General features: G+C 39.3%; 1 protein-coding gene across 1 annotated transcript in view; it reads left to right on the plus strand.

Moving 5' to 3' along the window:
- The window catches only part of SYNPR (synaptoporin), a 293,689-nt gene that overhangs the window by 164,513 nt on the left and 101,660 nt on the right, over nt 1-27,516 (plus strand). Inside the window, exon 3 of the mRNA XM_041760625.1 lies at nt 20,306-20,430. Coding sequence (XP_041616559.1) covers nt 20,306-20,430 — 125 coding nt within the window. The remainder of the gene's footprint in view (nt 1-20,305; nt 20,431-27,516) is intronic.

Consider the following 27,516-nt stretch of genomic DNA (forward strand, 5'->3'; position numbering starts at 1 on the left):
GAACCTTCACATATTCCATTCCCTCTGCCTACTCTGACCAGTATATCATCCACTTTTACATATCTTTAAGTAAACTCAAATTATTTTGGAGATTATTTAATTAATCTCCATCTCTTCCATCAAATTGTAAGCTCAAATTATAAGACAGAAAGCCTCTGTTTATATTCTTTAGTGCATTTACTGAGCAGCAGTGTCTAGTGCACATTGTATACTAAGTAAGTAATATATATTTGGGTGAGTGAATGAGCAAACAAATGAATGAATTAATAACTATTTATAGCTATACACATAAATGTGCATGAGACATGGTTCCTGCCCTCAACAGTGTATATGTTGATTGAGAGGAAAGTGTGTGAATTATTTTTCCAATTTCCAGAGGCTGCTTGCATTCCTTGACTTGTGGCTCCTTCTTCCATCTTCAAAACCAGTAGCCTGGTTCAGACATCTTTAAATCAGTCTCTCCTCTACCTCCTCTGTTTTTGTCACCACCTCTCCTTCTGACCTATCTGCCTCCTTCTTATAAGGACCTTTGTGAATGCATTGGACCTGCTCAGATAATCCAGGATAATCTCATCTCAGAGTCTTAATTTATTTTTATTTTTTTTAATTTTTATTTATTTATGATAGTCACACACACACACAGAGAGAGAGAGAGAGAGAGAGAGAGGCAGAGACACAGGCAGAGGGAGAAGCAGGCTCCATGCACCAGGAGCCCGACATGGGATTCGATCCCGGGTCCCCAGGATCACGCCCTGGGCCAAAGGCAGGCGCTAAACTGATGCACCACTCAGGGATCCCCTCAGAGTCTTAATTTAATTATATCTGTAAAATTCCTTTTACCAAGTAAGGTTATTATATGGCAGGAGATTAGTACATGGGAATTTTTTTGGGAGGGGAGAGTCATTATTCTGTCTACCACAGAATTATGAAGAAGTAATATAAGAATGGCTTCACGAAGAAAGAACACTTGAATTGAGCCTAAAAGACAAAGATGAGAAAGACTGTCTAGGAAATGACAGAAGCATCGATGAGAACTTATAAACAAAGAATGGCCAAGATATTTTTTGATGGAGGGTGCATTTTTAAGTAATTCCTTGTTCACTGAAGATATTGAGAGATGAAGCTGGAAAGGCAAGGATCTAAAGGCATAAGGTCCTGAATGCCATGCTAAGGAAGTTACTTTATCTGGTAGGCAGTGGAGAATCACTGAATGGTGGTAACTGGGAAAGTGAAACTAACATAGTCAAACTTGCATTCTGGGAAAATCACTCTTCCAGCAGAGTAGAGCCTGGATGTCCTGCGACAAGGCTGGAAGCAGATACGGCTGATGGATAGTTCACTGTAACTCTAGGCAAGCAATCGATGGCAGTGACCTGGGCAAAGACAGTAGCAGGTGAAGAGAGAAGGGGACAGAGCTATGACTATTGTAGAGAATACAGAACCAGCAAAGCTAGGTGACTGAGTGAGTGAAATGAGAGAAAGAAGAATGCAGGATTACTCTCAGGGCTTTGGCTCTGATGATGGAACAGAAGGAGGTACCACAGCCTGAGTCTGAGCATATCTCAAATGAGGCTGTTCCTATGGGTTCTAAGAGTCACCCTAAAAGGAACACAGTCTTTACATGCCCATTAAGTCCAGTATCCTAATGTCATACTGAATTTGTTGTTTCATTTACAGTGCTTCACTGAACTTGCAGCATTAGAAATGAGGACAACATAATAATCATAACCATTAAGGAGATCTGCTTCCTCTGAAGCAAGCTTTACGTTACCCAGCTCTTCCCACGTTCCTCTGGCATTTGTCTATCAGTTCTTTCCAAGGAACAGAAACATATCAGCCAATAAAAGCCAAACAAATGTAGCAGCTTCCTCCTTTCACTTGAGCAAGTCTGTCACTTTTTATATCTTCGTTCTGGCCTTTTTCTGGACTTGTGTCAAAACACAGCTTCTAATCCTTTCCCCACAGACCACTGGTTCTACTAGGATTTTGGATTCCATTTCAGCATCTGCCAAATACATTAGTAAGTCTGCATGAGATCAAAAGGACCTCAGGTCCCTCTAAGTTCTAATCCAAAAACAGGTTCTGCTTGTCTTCAAATGCTTCTAGGTACAGATGTGATTCAGGAAAAGGAGGATGTCTCTAGATTTGGCTAAGAATTAACTCATAAAGTCCAGGGTTCAACTCCTGGCTTTGCCATTTACTTATTGTATGATTTCAGAGAAGTTACCATGTTATGACTCTCAATTGCATACATGTAGAACTAGGGTAGTACCTATCTTGCAGGTCTGTTGGGATGATCATTTCAGATAATGCATGTAAAGCACTTCTACTCAGGTCTGACATGTAGTAAATGCTCCCTCAGTATTAGTTGCTCTTTTGATCATAAGTATTTTATTATTAATAATTACTATAATGTAACTCATAAATAAATAAATAAACAGATTTCATGTAAATATTGACTCCTTATGAGGGCTTGCCTGGTCCTGCTTCAAGCTCCAACTTATTCCATTCCTCTCCTTGCTCACTGCAGCCACAAGAGCTTCCTTTCATTTCTTCAAACCTGCCCAGCTATTGCCCTTCTCAAAATCTTCTGCCTGGGAGTGTCTTTTTATCCATCTCTGTTCCCAGCACTAGCTTCTTGTCAGTCTTTTCTTTGTTCCCAGCACTAGCTTCTTTTCAGTCTTTTTGGGCCTGAGTATTGCCTCCTTAAAGAAGCCTCTGTCCACCTTATCTAAGAAGGCCCCACTGTTATTCTCTATCATTGTACTGGCTCATACCTTCATCTCCTTTGTCACAATTTTGTATTTGTTAATTCACTTACTACTTACTGTTCTCACCGTAGTTTTAGCTCCAAGAGGGTGGCATCCATCTATTTATCTATCTCCAACATCGACACACCTTGTACACAGTAGGTAGTTAGTAAATGTTTACATTTAGAAGATGATATTCATTTTTTTTTTAACTTTAAGGAGAAAGTCTACATACCTCTGATAAAGTTGCATTAGATAATAGATTGTTCCAGGCAGAACCATATATCAAATAAAACCTTGAATCCAGTGGTATGGATTTATACTCATTAACCTTTAATTTAGGTCACTGCATTACATTTTATTACCAGACCATGGGGAACCTGCTTTCTAGAGTTGTTGGTAACACAGGTCATAAAAGATGGCTTTCCTAAATTGTGCATTGATATAAAATGAGCTGAGACTTATCTCTCTCAAATGGTGACATCCTCTCACATCTATTACGATTGGGAAGAGATGAAAACATTAGACTGGAAAATTATCCTTTGCATACTTCATTGTGCATCCATTTAAATTTGCATTTCCAACCAATCTCTGCAAAGGAAATCAAAACACTTAGTTTTTGATGGTCTTGAATCAGCCTCTTGGGCATGCCTTTGGTTTCCTATAAGAGGAAATGTGCTGGTGTACAGCAACCAGGGCCATCAGAGAAATGAGGGCAGGTCAGGCTCACCATTCCTGTCGGGCTCCTCTGCTCTGCAGACATAAGTTCAACCACCATGGCAGCCATTAACCCCATTTCTCAGAGACCAGTTTATTCCATTGGAAATTGACTCAATGCCACTGCAGTCATTGGGGTCTTCTTTTTGACAGCAGATTTCCCAGAAGGATTTTGTCGCTTTCTTTCATATTTGAGGGAACAAGATAAAATCACTGGCTTCATACTTTACTGTGGAGTATTTTATAGTTTACCTTTTCAGTGAGGTGATTTCCATTCAGGCGATTTCCATTCCATTCAGGTGATTTCCATTATACTCCTTATAAGAAGTAGCCAGATCCTGCTCAAAAATCCAGATTCTGGATTTCACATTCGACAGGGTTACAGTACATATGGAAATCAAAAAAAGAATTAGATAGTGACATAATCCTAAAGGAAGTGAGTTATGATCACTATTGAAGACAATTGGAAGAAATGGGATCAGAAACCTAAGTTGGAGGGGGAGGAATGGACTGGAAAGTACCTAGGAGATAATGGTTGCCTGAAAAGTACCTGACGAATACATGTGAGAGACAGATCTTAGTAGGAGGCATAGATGGTCTGCCACCAGCTGTTGTTCTCTTTGAAGATGGTGAATCTTAGCCTGAGGTCCTTGGATAGTTGAGTGTGGCCTACTAGAGAGCCTCAAAGGGTCTCTGAATCCCAGCATCTGGGTAATAGTTTTGAAATTTATGTGGTGATGAGAATTTTTCTAAAAAGGAAGTTCATAGCCTTCAGCAACTTCCCGAAGGATAAAGTGAGGTAAAACAGCAGCCCACAGATATTCCCCATGTCATCCTAGACTTTCCTAGATGACCACTATCAAATATCCCCCAAAACACGTTCATCTTATTCCAAATTCCAAGAAGATCTCACTCCTTGGAATGTTGCTATTCAAGTATTGTAACTCTTAGTTATCTACTTTTGTCGTATTGTGTCTGCCTTTTTCCATTACATGGATTCAAATTTTATGTGGATACCTTTTCTTCTAACTTCCAGTTCTACGTACCTCCTTTTAGACTCTTATTTAAAATCACTTTTGGTGGACCTCCCTTCCACCCAAATACTTGGAAATAAAGTTATGGGTTCTGCTCTGTTTCGAGAGAGAACCTCAAAATATATCCCTGGGATGTATTTTCATTTACTCAACAAATTAATATTAAAATCTTGCTATGAGCTAAGCATCACGTTTACCCCGATGACAGTTTTGTCATGTTGGTCTTTATTTACATTCATTAAAGAATTTACAAGGTTCTCCAGCCCACACGCAAATCCCATCTTTTAAAATTATGTCACTATTTTTTGAGTGACTAATTCCCATGAACAAATAAGGTGATAGTATTTTAACCTTACTCAATGTGTTAGAAAGTGCTGTAAGTGGGGCACCTCGGTGGCTCAGCGGATTAAGCCTCTGCCTTCTGCTCAGGTCAGGATGCCAGGGTCCTGGACTGGAGCCCCACATGGAGCCCTGCATTGGGCTTCCAGCTCAGCAGACACTCTGCTTCTCCCCCTCCCTCTGCTATTCCTCCATTTGTGTTCTCTGGCTCTCTGGAGCATGCTCTCTCTCTCTTTCTCTCTGGTTCCCTCTGTCTCTGTCAAATAAATAAATAAAAATCTCAAAAAAAAAAGTGCTATAAGTATAATCTGGAGCCAGAAAGTAAATTTTTTGGAAAGGTCACTCACTCTGTCTTTTAGTTGCAGTCTCTTTTGCAGTGTTGAAGTGGATGGGATAATATTTATGTCTCCGCTCATCAGTTTGGTCTATATGAACTCCACTTAACATTAGTACTCAGAAACTAAAACCAATATATTAAATATTAAGTAATTTGATATATTTTATTACCTCTTGAACTTAATCAATAGAAAGACATTATTGAATGATGGTGGGGATTTTTGTCTTATTGTCTAGGAAATGATGTCCTTAACATGGCATGTATAGTCCTTTAGGCTATGGTAATCTTTCATCTCATTAAAGCATAATGAGAAAAAGCTACTCTTTCATAATGAGGCAGAACTAAATGGGTTCTTAGGACAATCAATAAAAGATTATTAAGAAAGAAAATTTTGTTAAAAAATAGAATATATTTTCTTCTAAGTCCTGCAGTATCATAATAGAACAGAGTGAGACTTCCTTGCTTTAAAAAGCAGTCCTCAGGAATTTTGATTAAGATTAATTTTGAATATCTTTTAAAAATAAAATGTGAAAACTGTTTACATATATATTAAATTAAAAAACTACTGAAGGGATCCCTGGGTGGCGCAGCGGTTTAGCGCCTGCCTTTGCCCTAGGGCGCGATCCTGGAGACCCAGGATCGAATCCCACGTCGGGCTCCCCGTGCATGGAGCCTGCTTCTCCCTCTGCCTGTGTCTCTGCCTCTCTCTCTCTCTCTCTCTGTGTGACTATCATAAATTTAAAAAAAAATTTTTTTTTTAAACTACTGAATTTTGTCTAAACATATGCATTCATATCTAGGTTCATTTATAATATCTCAGTTGTTGAGGCACCTGAGTGGCTCAGTTGTTGAGTGTCTGCCTTTGGCTCCAGTCATGATCCAGGGTCCTAGGATAGAATCCCACATCAGGCTTTCCACAGAGAGCCTGCTTCTCCTCTGCCTATGTCTCTGTCTCTCTCTGTGTGTCTCTCATGAATGAGTAAAAGTCTTTTTTAAAAATCTCAGTTGTTAAAAACTTTGAATAATGTAGATTTTCGAACACATAAAAACACAGAATAATTTAATGAGTCTCTGTTTACTCATTACTTAGCTCCAACAATAATCAACTCATAGCCAGTGTTGTTCCTTTTTATGCTCCTATTATTACACCTTCTTCCCAGGCATCCTGTCATTTTTCTTATAAATTGGTGTGTATCTCTCAAAAGTATTGAATACAAAAACACTACAATACCATATCTCACTTTTTAAAAATTAGCAATAATTTAACATCATCAAATATCTACAAGTTCCCAAATGTCTCATTTGATTTCATGTTTTTTTATAGTTTCCTGAAATCTGGATTTTTTTTAAATCCATCATTGGGTTGATGTAGAGGCAGAGACACAGGCAGAGGGATAAGCAGGCTCCATGCAGGGAACCCCAGGTGGAACTCATCCCGGGTCTCCAGGATCACACCCCGGGCTGCAGGCAGGGCTAAACTGCTGAGCCACCGGGGCTGCCCTTCTCTGAAACCTTTTTAATCTATAAGTTCCTCTCTCTCAATCTCCCCCTCCAATGTTTCTCTCACACTGCACGTTTTTTGTTGTTCCTGAATAAACAATGTATTTTCCCTTGGAGAGTTTCTCAGGGTCTGGATTTTACTGATTTAGTCCCTGTGGTGTCATTTTTCATGTTCCTGTCTCTTCTATATTGTTTTGTAAATTGGGCATAGAGGCTCACTGAAATTCAGAATTTGATTGATTGACTGATTGATTTCTTTTTGCCAAGAATACTTCACAGTTGGTGAAATCTTCTTCTATTAGACTAAGGCATGTAATATCTGATTATGTCTCTTTATCTGTTATCAGTCATCTGTGCTTAGATTTATTAATTCACTAAAGGTTGTGTTTTAACTCAGACTACCATAACAAAGTACCAGAGACTGGGTGGCTTAAATAACAGAAATTTATTTTTGACAGTTCTGGAGGCCGACAAGTCCAAAGTCAAGGTGCTGGCAAGGCAAATTTCATTCTGAGGGCTGTTGTTTTGGCTTATAGGAGTTTATCTTCCTGTTGACTGCTCACATAGCCTTTCTCTGGTGAATACGTAGTGGGGGAAGGAGACACAGAGAACCAGGGAGGTTTGATGTTTCCTCTTATGGATAATAATCCTATTAGGTCAGGGACTCAACCTTCCTTAGAGTTGACATCTTCAAATGCAGCCACACTGGAGATTAGGGCTTCGACATATGAACTTCAACATTCAGTCCATAACAAGTTGCAAAATGGTGATATTCTAATTCTATCATCCTTTTTCATTATTAGGGAACAATTTTATAAAGGGAAATTTCCTGTCTTCTACTATGTAGTCACTTATAAGTAACATTCTTAAAAAAATGTAAGATGAATGATTGATTCTTCCCTTTTAGTTACTAGTTTTTAAAGTAATGGATTTGTTCACTAATATCCTCTAACAGTGACCAATTAGATTTTTAATTTTGTTTCTTTTAGTATAGTTATGAACTCATGGATTCAAACTATCATTCCCCAACTGAGTGGCCTTAGACAAATCCCTTAACCCCTCTAAGCCATGGTTTACCCAGCTCTGAAATGGGGATAATGATGGTACCTATTCACCCTGTGATGAGGTTTCAGAATAACAATGTCTCTAAAGCACCCAAAATACTGCTGGACACAAATAGAGTCTCACTAAATAGAAGCAACAGCTGTGTTCTTATTATGATTTGAATTATGATAAGAAAATATTACTTTAGAACATACTTCAAACTGCTCCAATAGACTTCGACGCTACTATTTTGCTTTTTTTGCAATATGAACGATATGCTACCTTTTAGCTTCCTGTTTTATGTTTGCTTTTCTCCCATTATGTAATCAAAATAATACATAGTGGCAAATCGTCTGTTATGACAGAGGTAATTTGATGACTATGCTTCATGTTTGAGAGGTTCAGAAGTTTTGACCCAGAAATCAAATGGTCAAAAAATCAGAATGATCAAAACAAGTGTATGAATGTCTTAAAGTATAAACAGTATAGAGATGCAACTTGCTAGTGAAGTCAAAGGAAGTAGAACATGGGAAGGTCTTCAAATCTTGAAATCATGAGCTCAAATATGATAACTGTTTATTCTCATAAGTTGTATTTGATATTTAATATAGGCACAAAGCACAAAAAATATAAAAATATAAGCAAAAAAATCAACTATTATTCTTTTCATGGGATTCTGTACTTTTCTTTTATCAAGGTGAAGCTGAATTTACAACACAACAATTTTTTTAAGATAAGAGAATGAGAGAAACTTTTTTTTTTTTTTATGAGCCATGCAGTCTAGTAAAAAGAATTAGTTGAATGTAGACAGTTGGTATGGATCATTTTTTTTCTCCAAAATAATGTTATTCTAATTTGCTTTAGGGATATAAATACAACTCTAGGTCACAAAATGTTTAAATTTTAAAGAAGAGAATGTCAAATAAACTGAATTCAACTGGGACAGAATCCCAACTTTTATTTTCTGGACATGGTATCTAAGGTATACTCTTTTTTTAAAAATGGGGTTTAAGGGTTGTGACTTATCTTCAGCTTAAGAAAAAAAATCTAGTCATTCTACATTATCATGAAAGCATGGCTTCTGGCAAAGAATATTTCATGCCAACATATTCAGTACATATTATTGAACTACAGAATGGTAGCTATGTTCCCTGGGCTTATCTTGCTTTAATTTGCCTGTCAAGCAGAAGTATGCAGTTAATATATCTATCATCAACGATTTTCTTCAGTGCTGTAGAGATGGTTATGATAGGTAAGAAAATTCAGGAAGTCTATATCACATAAAAATGTCAAGTTCAAAAACACTACAATAAGCAAGAAATTAATTCACCAGACTCTAATCAGGTGTCAGGGAAATGGTGTCAGTTCTGGGTGAAAAGCTCTGCTGAATTTTTATTTTTTCTTATTATTCCATTATGACAGATATGAGAGAATTAGAGTTGATTCCTTTAAAAATAATTGCCATCACTGAATCTGATGAAAGATACATTGCACTTTTTAACTCAATTGATGATGGACAGTATACTTGAGCCCTATGTTCCTGTGGCATATTTTGAAATATTTTTACCTTGATCTAAAGAGTGACTTTGTCAAAATATTTTAATAACTAAGCAGGTCAAAACTGTTATTCCATTTACATCCTCTGCAAATGTAAATAATTTGAAGGTATTTTTGAAGATTATTCTGGAAGAGAGTGTGGTTTTTTTTTTTTATACTTTTTCATCCAAATGAAAGTTAAAAACAGCACTACCATCTAATGACAGGCTGAAATTGCTTTGCTCAGGTTACTCAGAGGTTGTCTAAATTTGCAATTTTAATAAATCTTTTTTTAGTTACAAAAGTTATACACACTTATTGGCAGAAATTGAAACAATACAAAAATAATGAGGGCCACCTAGGTAGCTCAGTCAGTTAAACATCCGACTTTTGATTTCAGCTCAGGTCATGATCTTAGGGTCATGGGATCAAGCCCCATGTCTAGCTCATGCTCATGAGGAGTCTGCTTGGGATTCTCTCCCTCCCCCTCCTACTCTGCCCCCCACTCTCCGCTTGTGTGCTTACTCTGTCTCTCTCTAAAATAAATAAATATTTTTTTAAAAAAGAAAACAATACAAAAATAATGAAAAACTGAATTTCTGCCTTCAAAGTCCAATCCTCAGTGGTAACAACTGATGATACTTCAATGCTACCTCTCTAGACTTTTACAAGTCTATTTGATATATGCATGTATATTATACTTGTCAATTTGCTTTTTTCCTTTACAAAAGATGAACAACTTTCTATACTACTATTCATTATTTTTAACTATTGCATAATATTCCATTGACTGAGTATCTCAGAATTTATTTGATTAGTCTGTATTTTTATAAGCATGAAGATGGTTTCCAACTTATTTTTACTATTTCAGGCATGCATTTTACTTCAATGATTTGTCAGGCTTTATGCTGGAAAATAAAATTCAATTAGAAATTCACATTTCAATTTATGGGCAAGTGTTAACTTAAACCTATTATGCCTATTATATGAGGTACAGGACTTGCTCGGCACTGTCTAGGACAAGGGAAATGACCACTTACTGAACGGGCTTTCCTATGCTGTCTTGCCTTTATAAAATGCTTTGGTTACTTGTTTTACTTCTGCCCCTGTCTCCCTAAGTTCTGTGGCAGACAGTGGAGACTGACTGACTCAGCAACCATTCTTAGCTTTTGTCCCCTTGCTTATCTTCCCTCTGGAACCCAGGAAAGTTGAATATTCACGTTCCAGTCTCTCATGCAGCTAACATGTCCATGGATACAGCAGCCATTCTGTGACTATGAGGCCAAGATCATAAGAACCAAAGATATTAGGGATCCCTGGGTGGCTCAGTGGTCTGGCGCCTGCCTTTGGTCCAGGGTGTGATCCTGGAGTCTTGGGATCGAGTCCCACATCAGGCTCCTGGCATGAAGCCTGCTTCTCCCTCTGCCTGTGTCTCTGCCTCTCTCTCTCTCAATCTCTCTCCCTCTCTCTATGTCTATCATGAATAAATAAATAAAATCTTAAAAAAAAAAGAACCAAAGATATGTTTGTCCAGATATCATCAATTCTGGACTTCTCAATATGTATGAAAAGTAAACCTTTATTTGTTTAAGCCACTCTAAGTCAAGCTTTCTGCTACCAGTGACCAAATACTTTACTAACTGATCCAGTCTTTAGGCTGCACATTTAAGACAATGAAAACAGAAACTTCTTTTGCTTTGTAAGTAATTTGGAGCTCTGTTTCTGTAGCACCTGCTCAGAATTTCTCAGGTGACGGTGTGAAGTACCAATTCCGTGAGGCTGCTTTTTCCTGGGAGGATTTCATACAAATCACAGAATGGATAGAAAGGCACAATAGCCGATGTTTGATAGGTAGCATGAAATGGAATGCAGTGTAGGAGATACTGGTGCTGGTTAAAAACACAGATAGTTATGTAACAAGAGAAAACATACAGTTCTACACGGGAAGGCTTTTTTGACAGTAGCTTTCAGAGCCTCCCTATATGATACAATTATATTGTCTTTCAGGGACAACTGCCAGTTTTATTCTTCACATGAAGGTCCCATCTGATGTTTTACAGGGTTATTCACAGAAGTTTTCTGGGTCAGAATATTGTAGTAACCATAAACTGATAGTAAAGAAAGTGCCTGGTCAATTTCCTTGGAAAAATCCAATTATCAGCAAGAGAAGACACACTAAAAGAAAGTATTAGACAAAGATGAGTAGAAATGGAACATTAAGTTTCAAAGGTGTTCATCAATCTGCTGGGGGCCTCCTGGGTAGCCAGTGGGGTATGAGGGAAGCCACAGTTCATCAAAAACCCATTCTGCACCAGAAACTAACTTGACAGTATGTATTCTTCACTTCCAGGGCTACTATTGAGATAATCAGCTCCTGTAAACAATTGTGTTCACAAAAATGCTCTTCGAGGGTTCTTGGGACAGATGGCTCATCAGTCCAAGACAAATCATAAAAGGAGAATGGACAAGAGGGGTTCGTCAGAGGGAAGTGGCGGGGGAGAATTGGGTCCCTTTAACCTATAAACTGTCGAGTAATAGAGATGTATGAAAGTGAGCAAGCCACCAGCCCTGCTGTGGCTGACAGGAGGGACTTCTGAGGTATAATTGACATGACCTACTCACAATAAGCTTTCTAAGTGTTTTTGTCATGTTAGACTCTAACTCTCTTCCCCTGGTGACCTGTGATACTGTGGAGTGAAGGTTTGTGTTGCTGAGACAAAATACATGAGCTACCACTGGTATCCATTTGGATGATCAAGGCTTTGTCCTATGGATGCTTTCTTCAGTCATTTGGCTTTCTGAGCATTGATGTGATGGAGAGTACCTTACTACGCTCATAATTGACATCTCCATATTAGTCCTTCTGTAGCATGTGCTAGCCAAGAGAGGTCCCTTTCACAGCCCTGGGAAAGTTGAGAAGGAAGATAAAGGCAGAGAGGACTTTTAGAGAAAGGCAGATCTGAGTTCAAACCATGACTACATCACATATCAAAAAACTGTGTGACCTCGGTGTGCTGTTTTACTTCAGTTTTATCATCTATAAAATAAGGGATTGTGTTTCTACTTCAAAGGTTGTTAAGAAGATTAAATAAGCTAATGTAAAGAATGTACTTAATGAAGAGATTGGCACAAAGAGCCAACTATCATTGTTTTATTGTTATTGTTATCAGCATAATATATATTATTGTTTTGAGTGCCAAAATATGCTTTTCTATGAACTTCATCCTCTAATCTTCTCTTGCCCATTCATTCATATTCATTCACTTGGTAAAATTTATGAGCCACAAATGATGTTTTGGAACAGCAAGAGATATAAATGAGACTGTTGGCACAGAGTTTATAGATCTTAGAGAAATAAGACACTTGCTGGTCTTCCAGCATCCTGTCCCTCCCTCTCTCAGTCCACACTCTGCATGGCAACCACCTGGCTTGTCTGAAATGCAGACTTGTCATGCCCTCCCCCTACTGCTGAAATCCAGTCCCCTCACAAAACTGGTGTTTCTTCCCATTGACAGACTATTTCTACAAGAGTCAAATAGTAAATATGTTTGGTTTTGTGGACCAGGATCTTTATTGTCAGTATTAGTTCTGTCATTGTAGTGTAAAAGCAGCTATATATATACATACATGAATAGATGTGGCTGGATATCACCCAGGGACCATAGTTTTTGGATCCCTGTTAGAATTTACCTAAAACATCCCTCCCTTCATCTTGAACAGTCACTCCCTTCTTCCCACCTTGCAGTTGTGCCAAATGCACAGCCCAAATGTGCCCCATTTGCTCACTTGAGATCCTTTGACTTGTTGCTGCTCTTTGCCTAGAATACTTGTCTTCTCCCTCTTACCTGGATACATCTGGCATAGTTTCCTGATTTCTCCTTAGTTATCTACTTCTCCAGAAAGCTATACCTCATTTCTCTTCCACTCCTCTCCAAGTATATACCATATGTACCATAAAATATGTACCATAAAAAAAAAAAAAATATGTACCATATTTTCCTGTAACATGCTCCAGTTACACAATAAAACAATGTCATAGTGCCTTTTCATTAACTTGTCTGTATTCTCAAATAGACAACAAGTTCCCTAGAGGTGGAACAGGGAAACATATTTTCTTATTTAGTCAACAGATATTTAGGGAGTACCTACTTCATGCCAAGTATTGTACAAGGTGGTAGGGATCCAGCAATAGACAAGTATCTTACCTTTCCTCAGTGAAGTAGTCAAACAAAATATGAACCAGTGAATAAATAATGCCAAAAATATGATTTTGAAACATCTGTTCATGTAAAAACAAACAAACAAAGGCAGAGAGTAATGGGGCCAGAACTGGGGTGGGCTGAGGTCAGGAAGCCTACTCTGGATAATGTCAAAGAAGACCTCCTATTTACAAAGGAACTCAGCTTATTTAGAGAGGGCTGGGGAGATGAGAGTGTGAAAAACTGGAAGCTGAGAGGCAAGAGACAAGGTGTGTCAAGAGGTACAATTCGTTTTATTAATGTAATCCTTGGGCGCAGTTCAGTGCTGAATAGTATTAGGCCCTTGGTCAGGATTTAATAACTCAGTTGTATTCCCCCAAAATAGATCCTGAGACAAGAACTTTGACTCAGGAAGTTTACTTGAGGGGTGATATGAAGAGGCACAATGATGAGTAAGGAGTTGAGACAGGAAAAGGAGGAACATCCACTACAGGTATTAATGAGCAGAGAGGCGTTGCTGTAGGCAACAGGGGCTCAATCTCAAAGGGAAGTCTCTGAAAAACTGTACTGAATGCACCTCAGAGTGGCAAGAACACTGGGGTTTTGTCCACTAATTTCCATCCCAAATTGGTTGAAAGCCAGCAGAGAAGTCACTCCAGAGGACTTCCACCATGCTCCAGTCACAGGCTGAGCACATTCCTGCTGCCTGAGAAAGCCCTCAGCAGAGAGGCTCTCAGTTTTGGAGGGGGAAGCCTTTGGTGTGTAGATATACCTGACTAGCTTCCTGAAGCTGCAGGTGGCTTCTAGGGCCAGCTCCTGGGATATAGGCAGGGCATCAACAGCCTCTGCTACAATAACTAAGTGAATAAGTGATTGGAAGGCAGCCCAGGTGGCTCAGCAGTTTAGCACCGCCTTCAGCCCAGGGTGTGATCCTGGAGACCCGGGATCGAGTCCCACATCGGGCTCCCTGCATGGAGCCTGCTTCTCCCTCTGCCTGTGTCTGTGCCTCTCTCTCTCTCTCTCTCTCTCTCTCTCTCTCTCTCTCTGTCTCATGAATAAATAAAATCTTTAAAAAAATAAGTGATTGGGTGGATAAATGAATGAAAGAATGAATAGTTGTACCTGATGAAAGAGGAGTAGTCAACGCAGTAAGCCCAAGGTGAGTAATATGAATAACAGAAAATAAGAAATAAGAAGAGTAAGTCAATGAAATAACACCCTTGCTCCCAGGGAGAATCAAGGAAGGTCCCTTGGGAGCAGTGGTGTGCTAGAGCACAGCTGATGGTACAGCTCTCCTTCCAATCAAGTTTGCAGGTATTGGGAGGATAGCTTGGGATTGGCCATAGTGGGAATATTCACACCATGGAAACTGACAAATCAAATGCTAGAAATCCATGCTTTATCCTGTGGAGATCTGATTGTCAGCACACACAGCTCAGTGACAACATGAGTATTAGTACTTGGTTTCAATTTTCCAATCCCTTTTATTCTAGTCTCCTTACTTATTTCTCCCAAGGTATCCTTCCTGCCCGAGGTTGTATATCAGGCCACGGAACATGTCCCCTCCCTAACTTTCCTGAAGACCACAGGTTTCTGTGAAAGCTATTAATCACCCTGATTTCTTGTCCTCCTCTAACCTATTGCTTTCAACTATGCCTTGCAAATTAACCAGAAGGATTAATAGCATCTTTCATTGATATTCCTTATGTGGTTCACTTAGTTCTGAGGAGGGAGCTGCTTGCCCTCTTTCCAGGGAAAAACCTTCGGTATCATTAAGTGTGCAAAAGTGTTTCTGCTATTGCTGATTTTGGTTTATAGATGCTTATTAAACCAGAAAATGCAAGACAATGCTTCTGTCTCTTTTACCTGAGTGTATTTCTAAACAGTCTGCATGCAAAGGAAATCTCTGCTGGTTAATTTTGTCCATTTAGAGAATAATTTTTTGTTGTTAGGAACAGAGCTGTAGATCATCCAAGACAGTAGTGAAATGAGAGTTCATCACAGGAGATTATTTTCTGTCTCTTGAATTCAAGAGAAGTGAATGATGGGGCCAGTGGTTATGATATTCATTATCTTAAAATGTACTGGAGGATGAGGTGTCTGCTTTGTTTGAAAACTGGAAACTTGAGGAAAGATAGCCACACAGAGGTTTTATAATTTCACTTGGTTAGGTAAATGGACTTTTGCCCCAGCGTTATGACCCCAGTATCTACAAAGGTGAGTAAATAGATTGCATTACCAGAAAGAGTGCAATGCTAGCTGAGGATATATGGGCAGAGCCCAGGGTTTGGAAAAAATGACACAAGCATACATGTGCACACACACAGACTCCATATCTTCACATCTCTCAGACAGTTGCTTATAGTACCTGCTGAGTCAGCCTCAGATGGAGGTCTTTCTCTCTAGTCCCTCTCTCATCTCTTCCAAATACCACACATACCCAGTTCCTTCAGGCTCTTTTCTCTCTTCAGACTTCTAGAACTACCTCCAGTTCTCATTCTGTCTTGGCCATATAACACAGTTCCCTCCCAACATTGGCCTTGCAGAGCCAAGCATCTACAAGATGCACCAACCTTCCTCTTGCTAATTTTAACAGCCTCTCAGAGAAATGGTTGTCAAGCTATGGAAATTTCTGTCTTTTCACAGTGCCTTCCAAGAACCTCCCTTCTAAAATCCTCCACCCCATCAAGGGTGATAAGAAGGGAGGGAGGAAGGAAAGAAGGAAGGAAGGAAGGAAGGAAGGAAGGAAGGAAGGAAGGAAGGAAGGAAGGAGAGAAGAAGGGAGAGAGGAAAAAGAGAGCACAAAGCATCTATTCTGCTTGGCTAGTGAGCTGCCTGTATGTGCCTCTAAGACACCCAGGAGAAGCATGGAGAACCACAGGCCACTAAAGCATGATGGTGCATTTTTGGTCAAAGAAGACTGGAATGTTTGGTATCTAACTCCCACCTAGCTGGCTAGAAATTGTTTTCCTGCTATTGTAGAGCTAATTAGAAGATGCTGACTCAGGGAGTCCAGAGCCCAGGATTCTAGTGCCAACTCTGCTCTAGCTCAGTGGGAGCAAGTGAATTTTCCTCTGGACTTCTCCATTTTTTTCAATAGTATAGTAGTACTAGTAATAGTAGGAAAGGAAGAAGGAGAAGGAGGAGACACTTTAATGTTTGTTGAGGGCTGTGAGCCTGATGCTTTACATATGTTCTCCAAGCTAAAGCACACAAAATCCTGTGAGGTAAATACTATTATTCTCAGACTCTTTCATTATCTAATTGCCACACTGACCTTCCACTGGCAAACTTTTCCTCCCTTGGTGTTTCACTTGAGCTGTTCCCTCTGCCCAGAGCACTTGCCTCTACTCCCATGGCTTCCTTTCCTTCATCCTCAAGGTCTAAGCTTACATGTAACTTTCCTCAGGTGTAACTTCCTGTGTAGAAGAGCTTCCTCCCCAAAATACATAACAATTTGTAATTGTTTCGTGTGTATGTTCTTTCTGACTCTGTCTCCCCCATCCAGCATTGAGCTCCATAGTGAGCAGGGACCTTCTTTGTCTTTGTGTTTACTCTTTTATCTTTCTGTTCCTTCCCAGCTGGCACCAAGTAAGTGCACCATTAAACATCTGCTGGATGAATCAGTGAATTAGTCCTGATTTAGGAGATATAGGACCTGAGGTTTGGAGAAGTTAAATAACTTGCTCAGTGCTTGACAGCTAGGAATTGGACTCAAACTCAGGTTTTGCTTGACTCCACAATCACTCTGCCCAACCACCTAGGGAGAGTGGGTGGGCAGACTTCTGAGAGGGGAATCCGTGAGAGCATTTTCCAAGTTTCCTCCTACTCTACATTCCTCTTCAGTTTTGACCCCCCAAAGAGCTTCTGGTCCCCTTTTCCTACTTCGTCTTGATGTATTCTAATTACAGAGCTAGGCTCCCGGCTGATAGAGTCTGAAGGAGTTGATTTCACTCTCCCAAATATGGAATCAGCCATGCCTGTAATATGTTATTCACTCAGCAGGATCTGACTCTCCCAGTGTTGTACAGACATTATCTGTTTAATCCTCACCAAACCCATGTGAATTTGTTATCGGTCACACAGTATGATTTCTCTTTAATCAGTAAGGACTGAGGAAGGGAGAAAGTTAACCAGAAAGCCCATAGGTATCGTATTTAACTTAAGTACAATGTCTTATATTTTCAGAGCTCAGTAGAGGTTAAAAGAAAAAGTAGCAGTGTGTGTGGTTTTAATAGTTTGACACCTTCCTTCTATGCATCTAACGTTTTGAATAGTTAAATACATAATAATTATCATTCCATCTTAAGTTCATTACATGGTAGTATTAATAATCCTTACTGTATATAAAGCACTTTAATGTAAGATGAAAAGCTAAGAGTTAGTTTCCCTTATAGCTATTAAGCACTGAAATTAGCAGGATTTATCGTTATGTCCCTTCAACTCCAACTTGCTACATTTTAATGTTTTAAGGAATTTTTGTAAATGCAACTGCTTAGAGCCTTTCTGCTATTCTTCTACATCTTTAATATGGGAATGCTAAGCTTCACACACACACACACACACACACACACACACACACATCATCACTGTTAAGAGAAAATAACATCACATATGTTAAGTGCTGGGCCCAATACCTGGCCCATAGTAGACACTTAATAATGGCAAGAATGGACAGTTCTCCTAACCTTGACATGTACAAGTGCTAATTACACACTTATGATTCTTGCCCATAGAAGTGCACATGTGCAACTACAACATAAATCTCTGCATGAATTGAGAAGGGCTGCCCATAAATATGTATTCCATCTCATTTAATCCTCTCAGTGATTCAAGAAGATACAGAGGACATTCCTGTCTTACAGATGAGAAAGCATGGGCAGGATACAGCCTGTCTCCATAGCCATACCACAGAGTTCTGGGCTCCCTTACTCCGCTCGTCCTTCTGGAAGAAATCTTACTGAAGGCAGTATTTTGACATGACACAAAGGCCGAAACATCCAGTATTATAGAATGCAACTTAGATTTAAGCGTCGAACAATTAAACTCATTTCCTCCTATTCCTACCAATACTAAGAGCTGACAGAAAGAGAGCATTTGGTCGTGAGAAGTGAGCAGATGCACGCCACCGGGATAAAAATCAGGTTCCCTTCAGCCTTGGTGTTCCGTGTGCATCAGCCCCAGATTGTGGAGTGGATTGGAGTAGCTTCTGAACGCCTCCTCAAATGCTATCAATGAAGCAAACTAGGAAGAAAAGTGAAGCAAAACAGATCGGTTTTTCTGGAGTGTTTGGATGCTGGTTCACTGGGGCTGATGGTCATGTCAATTTAGCTAAACAGTAAGTCTGAATTTCCTATTTTATGGCCTGGAATATCTTATGAAGGAGCCATCGACATCTCTTTAGAGTAATAACATTTATTGAGTACTTACCCTCTGCCAGGATCAGTTCAAATGCTTTACACACATTAACACACATAAACACAGTTGCTACATCTACTATATCTTTTGGTTGTTTCCATTTTTAAAATACTTATTTTTGTCATTAATCAGTCTGTTTTTTCCTATTGAAGTCAGATGGCCAATTGAGACCAACAGCTCTGAGACTTTTGCACTACCAAGGAAGACTGAGGTGGCAGGTGTTAGGGATAACACTCATTTCACCGATAGATGTGATGACATTGCCAGTTCCAGCAGCTTTCTTGTCCACAGCAACTGTCTGCTTTGGGTTATGAATAACAAAATGATCCAGAGGAATTATTATGAGTGCTGTTTTACTGATGAGGAAACCAAGACATGGGGAAAATTAAGGAAACTTCCTAAGTTCACATTCTGGAACCCATACAATTAACCCTTATACAATAATTCTGCTTTGCTGTGCAAAGTGAACTAGTGTTCCTAATGGGACTCCAAACTACCTCAAGAAGCTGAATTCCAAAATGAAAATAAAATAAAGGGGAGTATTACAGCATGGGTTAATGTTAAAGTGCACTATATTGACTTTCTTTGGAAATGAGCAGGAAATACTTTGAATTTCGCCAAACTGACTAAGTTTAGCAGACAGTTTAGCATTTGCTTCCCATCTTAGGCCATCCTTGGTCTCCCAGATGTATCTTCTTTCTTTAAGACTTCCCTGATTTCCTGTTCCTAATTTTCAGTACCCAATTCCCGCAGATCCATGTTCTATACTGGAATAGATTATGAATTAACTTGTAACTAGTTGAATCTTATAATAATTGACAAAGAGCAACTGATACAGAGATGTAACAACCAGGGAGGCTTTGAGGCTGACATATGCTGAAATCTCACGCTCTGAAGTAGCGCCTTTTAGATACTCATATACTCTCTTTCAGCCGTTTAGCTCTTAAATTCTATGCCTTTTTAAGAAAAAAAAAACTATATTACTCCAAAAAGATAAAACATGTTTATTGCATAAGAAAAACAGATAAACCAAAAGAAAAAAGCAAGGAGACACCTCAAATTCTTCCCACCTGGAGGCATCCATCATTAATCCCTTAGTGTGTTGTGTAACTTTCCAGATCTTTCAATGTGAGATCATATCCACCTTCTGAGGTATGACAGCTCTTTACACAATCAAACACAGATATTTTGTCCTTGTGTTCAGTTTTCCTCAGAGTTATCCCAGATTACCAGGCTTTTTTTTTTCAGATACCACCTCAACAGTCCACATCATCCTCCTGGCTTTCGTCTCCCAGCCTGAACCCAATATGATGTCACATTTCAGAAGAACCATAACCTCTCTCAATTCAGATGCTAAACTCCTATTGATATATTTCATTAGATTAGCATGATTCTAATGACTACCTTCTTTCTTGTTTCTTTTCTCTACAGCTTTTTGCAATCTTTGCATTTGCAACATGCGGTGGCTATTCTGGAGGCCTGCGGCTGAGTGTGGACTGTGTCAACAAGACGGAAAGTAACCTCAGCATTGACATAGCATTTGCCTACCCATTCAGGTAGGGAATAGCTGCTCATGCTCACAGAGAGGCATTTTTTTCTTTCTTATTTTAAAGGAGCGGGAGGGAGAAAGGGAGAGAGAGAATCTTAAGCAGGTTCCACATCCAACGTGGAGCCCAGTGTTGGGCTCCATTTCGTGGCCCTGCGATCACCACCTGAACCAAAATCAAGAGTCTAATGCTTAACCTAGTGAGCTACCCAGACGTCCCTAGCTGGTATTATTTTTAAAAACAACTTCCAGCATAATGTTTGGCATCTCATTAATCTACTCTTTTATTCACTTCAGTTTAACATTTATTGAGTAATCACCTTGTGCCAGACATGGTGCTGGCTCTGGAATTACAGAGAAAAGTAGAAATTGACCCCTGAAAACTTTTCTTAAATAGGAAAGTACAGTGTTTTCCAAAATCTCTCATGGAGTCCTAGATATTTAATGTTTAATGTAGAAAAGGAGGAGGGAGAGGAGATGGGAATAATTTAAAAATTATATGGTCAAATAAGTTTAAGAAATACTTCTTAGCACTGCCTTTCTAATGCACATTTTGAATCACCAAGAGAAACACAATGTTTCCCAAACATGTTTGACCGCAGACACCTTTCCTCACTAAGCATCTCAGAGGATCTGTATATCATGGAACACATCCTTATTATATTGATTTAGTGAACTTTCCCTAGTCTAAAACAAAAGTACCTCAGCTCATAGACAAAGAATCATGGGAAGTGGCATTTATACCAATATACTGAATGATTTTTAGGAGTAGAATTAATAAAAGTTGCAAATACCTCTGCTCAAGTAGATACTCACTAAAATAAAAATAGAGTGCAAAGGTCAGAAATATTAAGCATAACCTGGTAATTTGGTTAAAAAAAAAAGCTACCTTTGTGACTAGAAATGAAGCTAGAGGGATTGGTGAAGGGTGCTTGCCACTTCTGAAGTTCTGGATGAACTCCTTAGCTTTAATGGAGAATGGCCAAGCCAATGCACACTGATCAATACGTGGGATCTAGGATAGGAGATAAGAACTACCAATGGCTGGGATCTAGCAGAGGAGATAAGAAATGTCAATGGCTGGGTACCAGGGGTAGAATGCTTAATAACATTATTCATGAAATTGTAAGGTGTGCATTGCTTCTACAATGATTTCCTACCAAAAGATGTGGTAGCAACAGATGACTTGAAAGTCAGTCCATTAAGATTTGAAGAGCAACAGGTTACTAAACAGGTCTCTCTGTCTCTCATACTGGAAGAGAACAATCAAGAGACCTGGTTAGACAAGAAAACAGTGCCTGTTTTTTGTTTTGTGTTTTGTTTTGTTTTGTTTTGTTTTGTTTTGTTTTGTTTGTTTTGTTTTGTTTTGGTGGAGAGCAGGGTGATATTTAATTTCATGCCATCATTGGTTACGTGTACAATTTGAAAAGACACTTCAAGCAAACAGTTTCCAGTATTGGGCTTAATTTTCTTCCCAAGACATATTGTCAGCCAATAAAAGGCAAAGAAATTGGATAAAAATGTTTATTGCCATCTATGAGTACAGTGACCCACTTATTTGGAATATTTTTACTTGGCTTCTGAAACAAAGATAATAAACCATTATTTTTTCAGTAGCAGAAACTTGTCTTCCAAACACTACCTTGCTTAGAAGCTCTGTATATAAAACAGGCAGGAGTCCCTGAGAAAGTTGAAGCAGGTGAAAAAAGGGGCTGGAAGCACAGAACTGGTCTTCCTTCACCTTCTCCCTGCCACACACATCCTCTACCCACTCTCCTCCTGCTCCAGCACCTCTAGTATCTCCTTAGAACCCTGGGCCTCCTATAAGTACTGTAAAAACCAGTTCAAGAAGAAAACAAGAAAGCTTTTGGCTTTCTGATTACCACATCTGTACAACATTTAGAGTCTACTATCAGGAATTCAGATTAGCCCACTCATCCCACAGAATGTCTTACACTTTTGCCCCATTAATGCCCATCTAAGAGATACACATACCATTCCAAAAACTAGAGTTTTTTTTTTACTAGAGTTGCAATTCCATTCATACATTTGGATGCTTTAAAATGTTGTACCATTATCTTCTTGCGGAAGCTGTCAATAGTAAGTGACAACATCTAGAATTTATACAGATTATTTTTATGTCATTTGTTTCAAAAGAAGTTGGGTTAGCAAGAGGCTGATGACATAAATCATGAAAAAGGTTATTTTCTCCTGAAACTTTACAAGCCAATGCCAATGATTTTATCATAATCTTAGAAATAAAAGAGCATTCACCAGTTTCTAACTATTCAGTTTATTGCAAACACAAGGAAGACAATAAACTCTAATACCAAGTCTGTAAATGACAGAGCAAAGGAAACTTACTTAACTTCCTTATCAGATTATCAGGTGTGGGATAAAGTCAATTTAGAAAATGTTAGATAATTTACAAAATATTCGTGTGCTGCTTCTGATACATATGCCAAAGTGTGTAGCTCCTTTATACCACCGGATGTACATATTTTTGACTCATATCAGAAAGGTTTTACATTCAACAATATATTCTTTTACTATGGGCATAAAACATGTGTCCTCTATCTTTCTTTTGACTCGTGATTAAAATGAGCAAATAATATTTAACCATTTTCTTATCTACTATATGTGCTCATTTGGTTAAAAAAACTTGATAATTTGGAGGGCTCTGGATTCAAAATTTTTAGTCCTTTATACACAGATGTGTGAAGTAGAGTTTTTTATGGTAAGGAATTTAATTTCCAGAGAAAGTGTACTTGAAGAGTGCCAACTAACACTGCATGGATACTTGATACATATCAAATGGAGGACAAAAATTAAGGAGTTTGGGGGCTATGGGAGCAAAGATTTTCATGGAGAAGTCTAGCTCTAATGGGCCCTAGTGATGAATGAATAAATATGCGAATACCTATTGCAAGCCTGCTATGTAACAACCATTGTGTTAGCCACATTCATGTATATCATGTGATCAGTACACGGGCCCAGTGAAGCAGTACCATTCCTCTGATTGAGTGGGGAGAAATTTGTTCAACAACACATAGAAAATTCATTCTAAACTTTTGGATTTCATATATTCTACTAATTTGAATAAAAGCTAAAGAAAACAATGTTTAGACTGTTGGACGCATGGTGAGAGAGAGCAAAAAAATATGATAAGGAAAAGTGACAAAAGTGGAAAGGCAGTTTTTGACAAGATTTTAGAAGATCTGTAATTTCTAGGGGATTGAATAGGGAAAAGGAGTTACAGATGATAAAAGGAATAATAAGGAAAACCATTTTTAAGTAGAGAATATAGATTTGGATTTGATTATGCAGTTTGAGGTGTCTTCTATCAGGAATTTTTGTGCTAAACTCATGTAAGAAGAAGAGGCACAGCCTGAACAGAGTTCAAAAGAGTTGTCTTCATGCAAAGAAAAGGAAGTCCTGGAAGAAGAGAGGTCCTGAGAGAGATGGAAGAACAGGAGCACAGAGCTCACCTATGGGGGATGTCTGTGCTTATAACAAAGGAAGGACATGAGGAATGACTGAGGAAACCAAGAAGAATCAAGTGATGAAGAGCTGAGACAAGTGCTAGTGCTTGGTGGCACTAGCACAGTCCTCCTGGGGTTGTGTGGCCTGAGTGGGGTAGGGGAATGAGATTCTGAGCCTAATTCTCAGGATTCTTGAAATAGAATCTGAAGAGGGGTCCTCTGTATTGAGGGAAAGACAAACTGAGGTGCTCAGCTGGGTACTGACTACATACAACCTGTTCTCCCCCTTTATAATCATAGCCACTTGCTCTGATCCTACCACTCCTGTTTGGAACATGGGGACAGGTGCAGGTTGGTGCCAAGAAATCTGTGGAGTTTGGGTCATTACCTAGTAATGCTAGCTCTTTGGGGGGGAAAGTATTTTTTTTCTCAAGATCCATACCCTAGAGCAGTGGTGATAAACTGTTTTACCGTAAGGGCCAATTTGGGGAAAATAAAAATGTTAAGGGCTGCAGTATTTTATTCCTGTGTTCAGGAAATGCTGCATTTGCAATTACATTTAAGCATTTGTTTATTGTTTCTCATTACTGAAGGGTTTCACTCTTTTTTGGCTAACGTTTCAGAAATTTTATAACTACAGTATCTCATCATAATGTTGTGCATTAAAATAGATTTTGCGTGTGATGAGACTGAGGGGTTCTACGGGGCAGGGAGAGCTGGAGAGATTTGAGGGTGATGTAGCCAAAAGGTCAATGGTATATCTTTTGCCAAAACTCTGGCTTCAAATCCAAGCTCTGACACCTAGCAGATGGGCAAGTTATAATCTCCCTGGACCTAGGTTTCCTTATTGTAAGAAGGTAGTATTTTCCTCTTAGTATGGTTGTGACCTTTCAGTTAAGTCGTACAAGTTATTTATGTAACACAGAGTTTGACACACATGAAGAGTTCATGGAATTGTAGTGTCCTTGTTGTAGATACGATTAATAGGGCTTTTTTTAAAGATTTATTTATTTATTAGAGAGAGCATGTGCAAGCAGGGGGGAGGGGCAGAAGGAAAGAGAGAGAGAAAATCCTCAAGCAGGTTTTCTGCTGAGCATGGACCTCTGATATAGGGCTCAATCCCAGGACCCTAAGATCATTACCTGAACTGAAATCAGGAGTCAGCTGCTTTAAATTTTTTTTTTAAAAAAGGAGTCAGCTGCTTAACTGACTGAGCTACCCAAGCACCCTTGATTAATAGAATGTAATACAAGGAACTAGCACCAGAGTATAGCTATAGACCAAGGATAAGGACAGTCATATTTGGAGATTTCTCCAGTGAAGACAAGAATCGTCATTTGTAGGGAGTGTCTGCAGAGATCACAGAAAATGTGGTACAGTGGCTGCTGGTTTGGAATGAGTTAAGTGAAAAAAATAGTGAATGACAAATTACTCTACCCTCACCCCACAATTCCCCTCCTGGCCTGTGTAGATGGGAGTACTGATGTTAAAACACTTCCCCAAAAACATTAGTGGTGTTGGGGACTTAAAAGGATTCCTTAGTTTGGGTTCTTACAGAAGCACCCCTTGAGATAAGGATTTGTAATTGTCTGGGCAGGTGATCCCTAGCAGTACCAGTAAGGCATAGAGAAAAAGAAGAAAACCATAATCAGTAGGTCAATAAGGAGACCAACCTTCTTGGGTTGGGATGAGGTGGAGGGAAGGAGAGAGGCAGGAGATGAACTTGAAGAAGCAGACAGAAGCTGGATCACATAGGATCTTGTGAAATAATATGAGGAATTTGGATTTTATACAGGGTAAGATGGGAAGTTTTTGGAGGTTTTGAACAGCAGAACCATGCAACTTTATGTTTTTGAAAGATCTTGCTTGTGGCTATAAAACAGTCTTAGAGGGGGCATGAGGCAATGGCGAAGTCAGGAAGGCCAGTTAGGAAACCACTGCAGCCATCCAGGGGAAGGGGAGGCAGCGGCTTGGACAGGGACAGAGGCAGTGGAGAGGGTGCTGTGTGGTATATAGCACTGATCGCATGGTCACCCATGGCTCATCTCCTATGGGAATTTACATCTACAACCTAACCCTGTTTTTCATCTTTTCCCAGCTTTCTCCATCATTTTTGTGAGTAAGGTTGAGTAGTATTTGGTCAGCATGGGGGCCAACTTCAGTTTATCATAGGCACCTTTTGGTGCCATGAATTTTTCAACACTGCATGAGGTTGTCAACCAGTGCAGTCAACAACACACACATAAGCAGCCAGCTGACCTAACTTAAATGGAAACTTACAGAATTCCATTGAGACAGCTTTGCACCCACATCTCCGAAAGCCATAAGAAATTTATGAAGTAGACAATGATTCCACTTTATGAAATCTGGTTGTAAATAAGTCATTGCTGATATCAGTCAAGGTCCAGCCAGGAAAAGAGAGCTTATCCCCAAAGAAGGGGATGCAAAGAATGTTCTAACATTTTGCATCCTGAAGAAGGGAACTGGGTAGGTAGGGCTTCAATGATGAGGAAAAGGGACCAAGAGGGAATCCAGAGGTTAGCAACTGTGGGATACCACCACTGCCCCTAAGGTAGAGCAGGAGATGGCAAAGTAAGACTCTTGAGCCAAATCCAGCCAGCTCACTGCCTTTTTCACATGGTGCATGAGCTGAGAATGGTATATATATTTGGGGGAGGGGGGTTATATTTTTTAATGATTACGTTTTAAATATTATAAAAGTAGCTACAAAATAGCCTCAGTTTTGCCTATTGGTAAAACTATAAAACCTAAAATATTTACTCTCCAACTCTAAAAAAAAAAAAAATTACTGACCCCCAGGCAAGAAGCATAAAGGGAAGAGGGTCTTATTAGAGTAGAAGATGGGGTCTGCGTGGCCAAAGCTGGGACTATGAAAGGAGCAGGAACCAAGAAAGAGATGCAGCCACTGCTAGAGATGCTGCCCAAAGCCGAAAGAGAGAGAGGGGGAGAGATAGTCTGGCTTCTCCCTTGCTGACACTCTCTGGTCTCCCACCAGAGCTTCCCATTGGCTGAACCTAATGGGAAGCCAGTTGATAAGGAAATCAAGCCCTGGAAATGCAGAAAAGAACATGGAAGGAGCAGGGAACTGAGAACAAACAGGCAATGACCAGCACACAGCTCCAATTTGAACTTGTTTCCTTATCTATAAAATGAAAAGACTGAATTGAAGCTTTCTTGAGAGAGAATAAGACTCCTAATTCTATGAAGATGGAAATCTTTTTAGGGCTACAGTTGTACTTGAACTTGGATAGGAACACTGATGGTGCCCCCACCACTGCTGCTTCAGAGAAAGCAGAAGGAAATAAGAAGATTCAATGAAATTACTTTATACAAGTCTCTTTCTTTCAGCCTCAGAGGGTTTGCACTGATATTTGTCCTATTTAGGTAAAATCTGTACAGGCTTTGGAAGACCAGGATTGGGGCACTTACTGAGAATGATTGTAGGTTATGTAATCAAGGCTTTTGTTTCTGTGGAGCTCCCAGAGGGAGTTGACAAGTGGCAGAGATTAAATTAGTGTATGCTGAGTGAGCCTTTTATGTAGTTCTTGGTCTCACTGTGTGTAATTTTGCAGAGGAGGCATGAGGGAGTGTGG

This window comes from Vulpes lagopus, chromosome 7, assembly GCF_018345385.1.
Source record: "Vulpes lagopus strain Blue_001 chromosome 7, ASM1834538v1, whole genome shotgun sequence".
Classification (NCBI taxonomy): domain Eukaryota; kingdom Metazoa; phylum Chordata; class Mammalia; order Carnivora; family Canidae; genus Vulpes; species Vulpes lagopus.